Genomic DNA, 11,832 nt, shown 5'->3' with positions numbered 1-11,832 from the left:
AATTAGATTATGTGATTTTTACGACCCTGCCTTAGTGGGATTTCGAAGATCCCAAAAAGGGACCCTTCTGACCCTTAAGGGCGGCACATACCCATACCCTCCTTTTGCCTAGGTTCTATAGGTATCACAATGCTCTCTACTGGCTCTCTACAACAGAGAGAGAGCGATGATTTTTATACCAGATGGGCCCCCAGATGTGATATTTGCTACGACACACTTTGCTCTGAAGGCTGAAGGTGTCGGGTAAATTTTATATACTGTATACACATTATTACTGGCTCACTCCTCCATCCGATGGGATCGGCCGACTTTAGAGCTTTAGCGTGGGGGCGGCCGCCAGTCCGCTATAGGTGCGCTAGCTGCGCTGTTTCTCATCTCTCTGATTTCCTCTTAAATTTTGCTGTCGGGTACAACCCGAAAATATTTGAACAACTGCAGTCAAGAATTTGAAAAGCGTCCGATCCGACTGTATTGGCGCGAACTTACAAACCAGACAGTGAAATTTTTGGTCACAAAAAGTACGTTTGAAAGTTCAATATTCAAAAAATTGATGGTTAACATATATGGTAAAGTATACAGATTCTATTTTTACATAGACACAGTGTCAGACGTGATGTATAACCTTTGTTATTAAGTTTTTACTACACAGACGCCTGGCAGGCTCTAGCTCTGAAGCTATAAAAAACAGCATCTAATGAAAACCATCAGAAAATGATTCTTTGGTGGGAATCAAAACTATAAAGTGCACTTACAAACATCAATATGTCAGATCTAACAAAATTAATAACGGCACTGTCATCATTGACGATAAAACAAAGGATTTTCTGTCAAAAGTCTTGTAAACATTCCAACAACTTCCATCAAAATGATCTGTCACTGCTGAGTCTACCATTTTTAACATGGTCCGAGGATTGAGCGGTAGTAAGTGAAAAATTTAATTTGTCAATCATTTTCTCAAGCGAAGAGTACGCAAAGCGATTCTAGCTTTACGATGGTGGCCGCGGATCATCAGTGCAGTGGATAGTAAATATAATATTCAATAAATATTATTCTTTTTCCCAGCCAGGTTTTATTTAAGTACCTTAAGTGGCGCTTTTTTCAACCTTTTACGCACAAACTCTTACAATCTCTAACTATATTTATATTCCAAGGTTGTTAGAATTAAGAATACAATAATGTGAATCTTATGGCAGAAATTACTTTTTACAGTAAGAAGATATTTTTAAGATACCAAATAAGTGAAATAACCACAGTGGTGGAAAAACAAAAGCTCAGCTGTCTTGCAACTAGGTTGAAAAGGCAACATACATCATCAAGAGTTTTTGCTTCATTGAAATGAATGGAAAACACTTTTGCAAATTGCCAAATCTTCCCTTAAAAAATTTACCCCTCTTTTTGTCCAAGCTACCCCTTTTATTTGAAATTTTCTACCGTGAGTGGTCCTAAATCCTACAGCCCTGCCTAAATCAGATGGGGTCTTTCAAAGATACAAAACAAAATAAAAACAAACCTTTCGCTGTGACGCAACGAAGATACCAAAGTGTTAACTAAACTGAGAAATTTGATACACTGAACCAATTGAACCAAATAATAATAATTGCTTTTATACAAAACTGTCCAAATTGTTTACGTTAATCACGAGCAATGGATTCAGAATAATAGAGGTAATTATTTATTTACAACTCACACGTTTTTTATCTCATTAAATTTACATCTTGACATTATAGTCATATTGTTAGATATTTTGTTTCGAGAGTTCTTGCAATAGTTTATTGTTCAACTTGGAGAGGGAATGTTTGTAAACATAGAATTTTTTTTCATAACAGTTATTTGGGGGATCGGATTTAGGCAGGGCTGTTGGATTTAGGACCACTCACAGTATGATTCCTGTACTTACATTCTTCTGACTTTTCTGAGATTTTTCCGCTATTTTTCCCAGGATAGCCTGCATGAGATTGGAAAGAATTTTCTTCTGAAGGTAAGGAAAATCTTGAAAATCTTTGTGATTGTGACAATAAACTCAATTATTGACCAAAGTTCAAATCATTCAAAGAGAAGATACTGTAAAGCTTAGAAATATTTTAATTCTCTTGGACACATCTCTAAGCATTTAAGGGTAGACAGGTTGAGAGCAAAATTGTTTTTAGTGGATGGGAAAGTTCATCTTTTAAGATTTGAAGTTTAAAAGCACTTTACGACAGATTTGAGCTTTAAACGAACAGAAGGTCAAACCATTGTGTGAAATTTTGAAGTAGCGAGTAGATAATGCAATAGATAAACAAGTGATACTTTGATGGACCTACCTGGATTATGCATTTAACACGTTTATAATTGATATCTACGTGACGTGACCATTAAGCAATCATTCAGAACACAAATAGTGACGATCAATTTAAATTAGTCGTTTATTTCTTATAAAAAAAACGTTTAGAAACCAAAATTTCATGCTCTTGAAATGTTCTTTCATAATTACGTAATTTCGTAATTTGGCCAAGAACATTGATGTATGTTTATTAATAGTGATTCTTATTGATAAAGATGCTTTTTTGAGCTGAATAATTCATTTTTTACAAAAGTCTGCATGAGCCATCTTTTATCTACTTTCATACAAAAAATCAGAAAAAAACAATGGTCCAATATTTGTCCAATGGTCCAAAACAACCCTTTTATGGCCGTTTTTTTAGCTGAAATATACCCCAAAAATTTTTTCTCCGAAAATCGGGCTCCGTCACATTCGAGGATTTATAGTTATGCGTCTTTATGCAAAAATCCGTAGAAAATGAAAGAGCCAATCAATCTAATACCTAAGTAATTGATAATGTGCTTATAAAAAAATATCGAATTTGGCCAGTTTTTCTATAAAAACACGCCAAACAACCAAAATTTCCTGTCTAAACACTCGTGAGAAAAAAAAACATCTATCTCATAAAAAAAAATTGAGTAATTTGACTAAGAACATTGATGTATGCTTATTAATAGTGATTCTTATAGATAAACATGCGATTTTTGAGCCAACAAACTTTTTTTGCAAAAATCTGCTTAAGCCATCTTTTACCTATGATAGTACCCTACTTTCATACAAAAAATCAGAAAAAATTAATGATGCAATTTTTTACAAAGTCCAAAAAACCCGCTTTTTAGCCGTTTTTTAGCCCAAATTTGCTCAAAGTCAAGAACATTTTTTTCGAAATTCGGGCTCCGTTACATTCGAGGGTTTATAGTTATGCATCTTTGTGCAAAAAATCATAAACAATGAAAAAGCCTATCTCGAGAAAAGCTAATACCTAAGTAATTGATAATGTGCTTATAAAGAAATATCGAATTTGGCCAGTTTTTCCATAAAAACACGCCAATCAAACAAAATTTCCTGTCAAACACACATATTCTTCAAAAGTAAGCCCTCATGAGCAAAAAAACATCTACCTCATAAAAAAAATTGAGTAATTTGACTAAGAACATTGATGTATGCTTATTAATAGTGATTCTTATAGATAAACATGCGTTTTTGAGCCAACAAAATTTTTTTGCGAAAATCTGCTTGAGCCATCTTTTACCTATGATGGTACCCTACTTTCATGCAAAAAATCAGAAAAAATTAATGATCCAATTTTTCACAAAGTCCAAAAAACCCGTTTTTTAGCCGTTTTTTGGCCCAAATTTGCCCAAAAGATTTTTTTTTTCGAAAATCGGGCTCCGTCACATTCGAGGGTTTATAGCTACACATCTTTGTGCAAAAAATCAGAAAAAACTAATGAGCCAATCTCGAGAAAAGTTGGTAACGAACGAACAAACGAACGAACGGACGAACAGAGGTTAATTTATAGGACCTCCGCCGGGGTAGGTCCAAAAAGTGAATAAAGTAGCGAGTAGATAAAGCAATAGATAAATGAATGAAGAAAGTTACGAGCCAAAAATGTACGTTTGGAGTCAATTTTACAAAATTAAGGGGGTCAGGGGAGTTAGAAGCCACCTTTGAGTGGAATTTCAGCCTCTATAAGCTATCAAAGAGTGCCATATTTGATTTTCCTAGAAACCTTTCTGGAATGTATTCAGGAATCATATAGAATCATAAATATGACCTCAGCTCTAATAAAAAAAATTGAAAAAAGCCTTTTTGGCCCAAAAAAGCACCTTTGACAACTTTTTTCACCTAGTCTCATTGTTTTGATATGAAGGATTCATCAGAGCCTTCATACTACAACAAATTCAGTGACCTAGACCCATTAGAAGTGTGCCAAAGGGGTCAAAATATCCCAAATTTTAGTCATTTTTCGAGCAATGTTAAGAAAATTTTTAAATCAAGATAAAGAATTAATGGCAGAATGCCACATAGGTTTCTCTTTTGATCCTGAGAGAATAGGTGGTTATCTTTCAGGAACAGAAGAGTTGGACGCCAGACAATGTTAGGATTTCTAGGAAAAAAATAAACATAATTTGAATTTATATAATCTTAGCGATCACCAATAATGATAAAAATTGAAGTGTGCTAAGAAATTGATACAATACCAGGTTATCCTGGGGCTGCCTGGGGCTATGATTATATTATGTTTTTAGGGTCATTAATATTTTGGCTGCTAAATAATGTAGTCAAAATGGTATTATGTACCTGTATGTACCACAAAAGGTCTATGTACAGCTATTTAGAAATGCTTAACTTGAGTTGTGCAAAATACTTAAAACAGCCTGGACACTTCTAAATTAGTTAGATTTGGCACACTTGCTCCTGGGTGAACATCTTTTAATATTTCGGGGTTTTTTCATGTTTTGAAATTTTATTTAATGTTATTTTATTTGTTTTGTGGCCTGAGAGCCATTTTTAATCTTATCTAGAATCATCTATGAGTTGAACTAGGGCGGTAAGCACGTTAAACAGCATGCTAATTTATTCTTTTTTACTGTCTTATTTTCTGGGTTGAAGTAAGTCTGCAAAATCATCAGGACTTGTGACATGTATTTCACATTGAAGCTCTTATCTTCTTACTTTTCTTACTTTCTTACTTTTCTTACTTCCTACTTTTAGTGGCCCTTCGTGGAAACAATTCTTGAGCTGTCTAAAAGCTCTAGAATTTTTCGGAGCCAGCCACTTAAAACATTCGTTATTATTATTATTATTATTATTATTATTATCTAATCTACACCTAGAAAGTCACTGTCAAATTTTCTTTCAAAATAACTGCTTTTCATTCAAATTTTCATTTGATTTTACCACTAGGTATAATAAATAAGAAATGATGGATGTTCACTTTTCAGAGCTTTTAAGAATGGAATGAAAAGCTTACGTTTATTAGATTTTGAAAAATATCATGATGGATGAGGTATTGCCTTTCTTAATTCTTTTGTAACAAACACTTTCCATTGTATGAAATCTTACTTCAACATGATTTTTATTTATAGGGATTTGATTGTTGTTATAATAGATAAAGCTTCTTGTTTAATTTTACATTTTATAGGCTAAAGCTTTTGAAAGCTTGAAGCAAGATCTTGTTGATAAATCACAACAATTGAAAAACTTGCGAATGGAAATTGCATGCAACAGCCAGGCAAGAAACTCATTTTTAGAGTTCTTAAAAACTAGACATTGTAGTTTGAGGTAGATCAATTTATAAATGGAACTTGCATTCTTTAGTAAAGCTGGGCTATGAATGCATGATAAAAGTTTCTCCTAAAGCCTGTCTCAATATAGTTTGCAAGGAAAACGATGGCAGTTTTTATAACTTTTAATTGCCCAATTCGATTTCAAAATTTCCTTTTTTTTGTTTTAGATAATCAAAAGCACATTCAAATGTAATTTTCTTTGTAAAAGCTACTAATCTTTGCAACAAAATTTGTGAAAGATGAACCTTTAATTTCTTCTGAGCTTGTTTGAGCTGTTGCCACTGCTTTCAGTGCAAGTCAACTACTTTTATAAATTATTGGGCCTCATGTTATCCTAACACCTAAGGAATGATTTTTTTGTATGAAACTTGTCAATGGTTATGTTGTGTTCATGCCCAAAACTATGCCTGGAAACTGGAAACCATTTGATAATCTTTTAATAAAACAATTTCTTTTTTTTGACAGGCTGATACTCATCCAATGATACCTTTATCTACCATCCAGTGAGTTCAAAATTTATAACAGCTTACTATTCTAAATGATTTTTTTTTTCTTTTACACAAGCAAACACAAAATCGTACCACATCTGTGGTTTGGATTAAAAAAAACACGTCAGTTGTCAAGTATTTCCAGCGTTCCATAAAGGAGGGCCTAAAAATCTTAAAATTAAAGCTCAAGTTTTTTATGGTTACCCCATTGGCCCTATCTTCGACATTCTCTAACTCCATTTCATCTGTCATATTTTGCTATACCGTGCTATATGGTAATAAATGTAAATACTGAAATTATGAATTACAAAATGTTATCAAAATTTTAAATATTTTAATTATTTCAGTCAACCATTTCAAAATCCACAAGCCCCAATCAACAAAATAACATCTCCTCGAGTGGTGCCATCTTCTCAACAGATAACTCCTGGCCAAATAACTCCATCAGATTCTGTCCTATCTAATTATCAATACCAAATTGAAACACTACAACGGAAACTTCGAGTTGCAACAGACTTGTGTACCGAGCAAGAAATGGAGTCTAAAACTTCGTTGAAAGAAGCTGAACTGAATTTCAGGCAATTACTTACACAGCGTGATAGTTTCATCAAACTTAGGTAAAATCCTTCCCCTTTCAAACATTTCAAGATTAATAGAAAAGAGTGAAATGACATCAATCTGCTTGGTGTACATAAGGAATGACCATTTTGATTGTATTTAATCTATCCTATCGGGTGTGTCAGAAATAAGTTACCCTCTTTAAAATAAAATTTGTCGACATCTATGAATCTCTAAAGAATGTAACTATTTCTATGATACACAAAAAAGAAAGGTTAACTTAAACTTTCATGTTGGATATTAATTCCGAACGTTTATTAATTAAGTCAAGTTTTGACGTCATAATGTGATATTTTTCTGTCAGGCACAAATTACATTGTTTTGAGCCATTGTTTTGACTTAATAAAATTAATAAACGGGGGGAGGGTCCTAATAAGGTTGGAAAAAAACCCAGAAAATTAACAAGCAGTCACTAATTAGAGGACTTGATACAGAAGAGATCTTCTTCATCTAACTTTTACTCAACTATTCTTCCTATTGCAAGTTTATATTTGTTACTTTGATGCTTTCTTTTTTCCTTCTAAGGGAATCAGAGTCAAACAATCAACAGCAATTGATTTCCCACTTGCAATTGACACTTGAAAAGCTGGAGATGGACAAAGCACATTCTGAAGAAACCATCCAACAATTGAACCAATTCTCTAAAGTACAAAAAAATGAGATTGATTCACTTAAGAAACAGTTGGACACATACAACAAAAGTTTCAACAGTCTATCACTCATACTATTACCAGATATGAAAAGTAGTTTGGGTGGTAAGTTTGAAGACATGAATTCCATTTCAGTCACCAGTATAGCAAATATGGTTGAGAAGCTTTTGTTATGTCACCGGAAACAAGACGAAATGATGAAGTTCAAGATCCAAAATTTGGAAGGAAAATTATCTGATCAAGATAAATCAAGTGAAGAGAAGCTGAAATACGAAAAGAGGTTCATTGAAGTTCGCCAACAAGAGCTTGTTGGTCAAATGGAGAAATCCCTGCAAGCTAAGGAAACTGAAATCACATCTTTGAAAGGTTCTTTACAAGCCCTTGAAACTAAATATCAAAATGCTTTGAAACGTTTCAAGGAAGAAATTCTGAAATATAAAGCTTCAATGGCAGAAAGTGAGAAACTGTTTGAAACGAAATACAATGAGATTACCGATCAAAAAGACAAAGCGGTTAAGAAGTTGACCAAATTGCAAAATGGGCAACATGATGTAAGCAACCTCAACCATACCATGAAAACTGAATTGAAAAATCTTCGCGAGAATGTTAACAAGAAAACAAAAGAATATTCAGATGCTAAACAAGAGAAGAAGAAAGCAGAAAAGGAAACTGAGAAATTCAAACAGAGAATCAAGGAAATGGTACTAGCGGACGAACAAAAGTCTTTGGAATCAAGAACCACCATCAGCAACCTGGAGGACCATTTAAGCCACCTTGAGGTTGAATATGAAAACCTTCAACTTTATGTTCAAGAACTTACTGAAAGACTACGCATGCTCCCTCAAGAAATCGAATCACAGGTTCAAGGGGACGAGCAACAGAAATATGAAGCTAAAATGCAAGAGATTAACAAGCTAATAGAAAACCATAAATCTGTTTTGGAAAATGCAAACATTGAGATTGAAAGCAAAAGTCAGCTAGTAAAAGCTGGTCATGATCAGATCAAATTGCTCCAGAAGAAAGTCGAATCTTTGAAAAGTGACAATGCAAAATTAAAAGAGAAGAACAAGGAACTTGAATCAAAGCTTGGCCAGCGCGAGACGCGTCTGGTAGACTTACAGCTTGTGGCCACAGAATCTAAAGAAGCTCTGAAAGCTTACAGTACCAAAGAAATGCAAAATCGAAAAGCATTAGAATGTTCACAAAAAATGAATCTACAGTTCCAAGGGAAAGTCGATAATATGCATAAAGAGAAGGTCGACCTGGAGGTATCTTATGATTTACTGAAGAAACAGTTCCGTAAGGTAGAAGAGGATATGAAAAAGTTGGATCAAAAAATTCGCTCACAAACTCAAGAGATTGATACCGTCACAAAAGATCGTAAAGCCATTGCTAAGAAACTGAAAGAAAAAAATGACGCCTTGATCTCCATGCAACAGAAACACGAAATCAACTCCAAGAACATTTGTATGGTCAAGGAGAGTAATTTCGAGTTACAAAAATCATGTGAAGATCTTGTCAAACACAACACCAATTTGTCCAGTGATTTGAGATCGTTGGAGGAGGCAAAGTTCAAATTAGAGAAACTTCTCACAGAGAAAGAAGTATTGAAGGATCAAGAGGTGGAAAACTTGCTGCAACGTTTACAAGGTTCTGAAGCTGATATCAACAGGTTAAAGAAACTGTTGAAGAGATTTGAATCATCTGGTAATACACGTAAGCTTTGTTTAACTTATTATGGGAAGTGTAATGAATGAATGTAGAGCAAGACAAAATATAAATTTTAGTGATATTCTTATGGTGTAAGCTTTGGAAAAGGTTATGACTGCTTTCTTTATCAAGTTTCAAGTCAACAGTCCATTTTAATAAACTTTTAATATTTATCTTTTTGTTGTGTTGAACATTTGACATCATGTTTGGTTTTTAGAAGCAAAGATTGCCAGCATGTCTCAGAAAGCTGTCACAAAACAAAGAGATGAAGTGGACAGCATCAAAGTCAAGTATGTTTTTCATTTTATTTTTAGCCAGGGGTTGTGAACTTTGTGAAATTAATTTTGTTTTGTTAGTTCATAAAGAAGGTTTAGGATGTGTTTAAAGGATATCATATAAATTATCTTCTACCATTCATTTACATAGCATTTTATTGACCCCCACGTCAGCATTCGATCCCCCAGGTCTAGTGCAAATAAAAAGGTGATTGACTTCCTCACTCCCAGCTTCACCAACAGCCACCAGATATAATATACTTACTTAAAAATATTAAATTCGAACTTTTTATATATCACTTAGACTGAATTGGATGAAAGAAGCACTGGAAGTATCTGAGAAGGTAATTCCAATTTGCTTTAGATTGAGGAGAGGCTTCGAATTCTTGTCATACCATTTTAATCATATATATGATGTGATTATATTGTTTCTTTTTCTGAACATACCTGATAGCCTTTTTGTGGAAATTCATTTTAAGTAGTTACGGTGTAAGAGTTACAGAGGTTTATGAGACATTGTTAACTGAAGGGACGAGAGAACTTTTTTGAGTTAAGTAGACATTAGAGTGGTAGAGATTCGAGTTAAAGAGACTCTACTGTATAAAAGACTTAATCTCGAATGACTGAATCTTTTTCTTTTTCCATAGACAAGATCAGAGCTCCAACAAGAGCTTGAGCACAAAGAAGAAGGAATAACCGAATTGGAACACCAGCTAAAAAGAGAAAAGGAGTCCGTTCACAACCTATCTATCAATTTGTCGCTTCAACAACAAGAAACTAAAGGGCTTCATAAGGCTCTCGAACAGGTCTCTGCTCGTCTCATGTTCATTTTCTAAAGCTTCTTTGCTTGATTCCATATCATGATTTTTTAGACTGATTATGTTTTTCTCAATTTTGGTTTTATTGGATCATAAGAGGCCCAAGTATTTCTTATAGCATTTTCTCCCACTTTTTTAGGCCTCGATGAAGTATTCTGATGTTTACGCGCTAGTGGAGAAACAAGAACAACGTTTTATCAAAGTATCATTACTTTTGTTGCCCTAATTCTTTCAACTGATATCTTGGTTCTGGAATGTAGTTTTATAAACTCGGTTTTATAGGTCCGTGCATCTAGTAGATTGATTTAGATCCCACGTAAAATTAAAAAGAAATTAGGTATTATGAAGTAGTGCAATCTAGAATTATTCACTTTTTCATAGGGTCTTGGGAGACGAGGTCAAATACGTGATCAAGATAAACTGGAGCCATCAGAAATCAAATCATTACTTGAAGATGTCCGAGGGCTTTTGTCTTCAACTTTAAAGAAATCGTCGTCATCAAGAAAGAAATCGCCCAATAGCCCTCGGTCACCGCGTCAACGAAGCAAAGCTGACGACAAGTGGCTTACCAATAGTTTAAAACTTGGACGAAATTCAGAGAAGTTAAATGAATATTTGAACAGTTTTGATCAGAATTCAACCTCTGGTTCTGTGGTTGGAGCTTCTTCACCAATGAACTCGACACCGAATGGGAGAACTCGTAAGAAGGTGACGATCGAGGAAGACCAATCATCTGTTTATTCATTTGATTACACTACTGATGAAGAGTCTGAATACCCCATTCAACATCCTATGCTTCGCAAACATAAACAAGGTATGTACAATATTTCTATCACATACATGCTGGACCAGATCTTGTCATGATTATATACCATTTTAAATTATCTATATTTCTTTATACTGTCAAGTTCCTGATGACTATTGGCTATATTTTTTAGTTCTCATGGTGGTACTCATGACGTCAATCTTCTTGTAATTTCAGGTGGGACGGCCGCAAAGCGTTTACAGGAGAAGTTGAACAACTTGAAGAAGATGGGAGAAGATCTGACCAATAATAACAAAGGTTTCATAGCTAGCATGGTTGACGGTGTTTTGCTTGCTCCTCATTGTAACACCAGTAAACTGAACTCCAAGTAGTTGTGTTGTGGCAGACTAACAAGTAAGAGAATGTCGTTGGCAAGAAAGCAATGGACGAAATATATGATAGCTATTAAGGAGTTGAAGTGAATAGAATCGGACGTTTAGACTTTCAGATGTTTCAACATTTTGTATTTCTATTCTAGTATTTAAAAGGTTGAAAGCTTGACTTTTTTTTTGTGAGAAAGTTGCGAGCTTGAAAAAATAGTTATTTGGCAGTGTCAGAATAGGAAAAGAAAGCTCGAATTCCAGAATCAAGAGAAATTAACATTCACATTTTAAATCAGGATTCTGGACTGATAAATTTTTTTTTTCTTTCCAGACATCGCCAATTCGATGACAAAACATTCCCAAAAACTCGAAAAATTGACAATAAGTTGACCGAATATTTTATTACCCCAAAAAAGTTTTAATTTATAAATTGTTAATATTATTTTTATCATCCTTAAATTATTTGAGATGTACATATTACATGTTTTGAAAATTATTTATATACGAATGGAAGGATTGATTTTAATGGCACAATCAGTTTTAGCTAAAT

The 11,832-nt window shown here is 34.0% G+C and overlaps 1 protein-coding gene across 5 annotated transcripts; it reads left to right on the top strand.

Moving 5' to 3' along the window:
* Positions 1-5,210: 5,210 nt before the first annotated feature.
* On the top strand, positions 5,211-11,802 carry LOC136822233 (coiled-coil domain-containing protein 158-like). 5 transcript variants are annotated; one of them, XM_067078477.1, is made up of 12 exons: positions 5,211-5,315; positions 5,451-5,540; positions 6,061-6,098; positions 6,431-6,700; positions 7,227-9,067; positions 9,279-9,351; positions 9,641-9,680; positions 9,984-10,142; positions 10,294-10,356; positions 10,536-10,968; positions 11,137-11,217; positions 11,614-11,802. In XM_067078477.1, exons 1-12 carry the CDS (start codon positions 5,304-5,306, stop codon positions 11,670-11,672), a joined length of 3,159 nt encoding a protein of 1,052 aa, XP_066934578.1. In that variant the 5' UTR covers positions 5,211-5,303; the 3' UTR covers positions 11,673-11,802. The 5 variants fall into 5 exon arrangements, with proteins under 5 accessions (XP_066934578.1, XP_066934577.1, XP_066934576.1 ...); XM_067078476.1 differs by having other exon boundaries at positions 11,137-11,313; XM_067078475.1 differs by lacking the exon at positions 11,614-11,802 and having other exon boundaries at positions 11,137-11,372.
* The last annotated feature ends 30 nt before the right edge of the window (positions 11,803-11,832 follow it).

This window comes from Clytia hemisphaerica, unplaced genomic scaffold (assembly GCF_902728285.1).
Source record: "Clytia hemisphaerica strain Z4C2 unplaced genomic scaffold, Clytia hemisphaerica genome assembly, whole genome shotgun sequence".
NCBI classification, from domain to species: Eukaryota; Metazoa; Cnidaria; class Hydrozoa; order Leptothecata; family Clytiidae; genus Clytia; species Clytia hemisphaerica.
The sequence above is the reverse complement of the archived record's forward strand: the minus strand, read 5'-3'. Positions and strand labels throughout refer to the sequence as shown.

What these genes read in the sequence shown, in the direction of transcription:
- LOC136822233 (XM_067078476.1), top strand. An exon ending in AAATTGCATGCAACAGCCAG is followed by an intron (nt 5,541 to 6,060) that starts GCAAGAAACTCA and finishes TTTTTTTGACAG; the next exon opens with GCTGATACTCATCCAATGAT. An exon ending in ATACCTTTATCTACCATCCA is followed by an intron (nt 6,099 to 6,430) that starts GTGAGTTCAAAA and finishes TAATTATTTCAG; the next exon opens with TCAACCATTTCAAAATCCAC.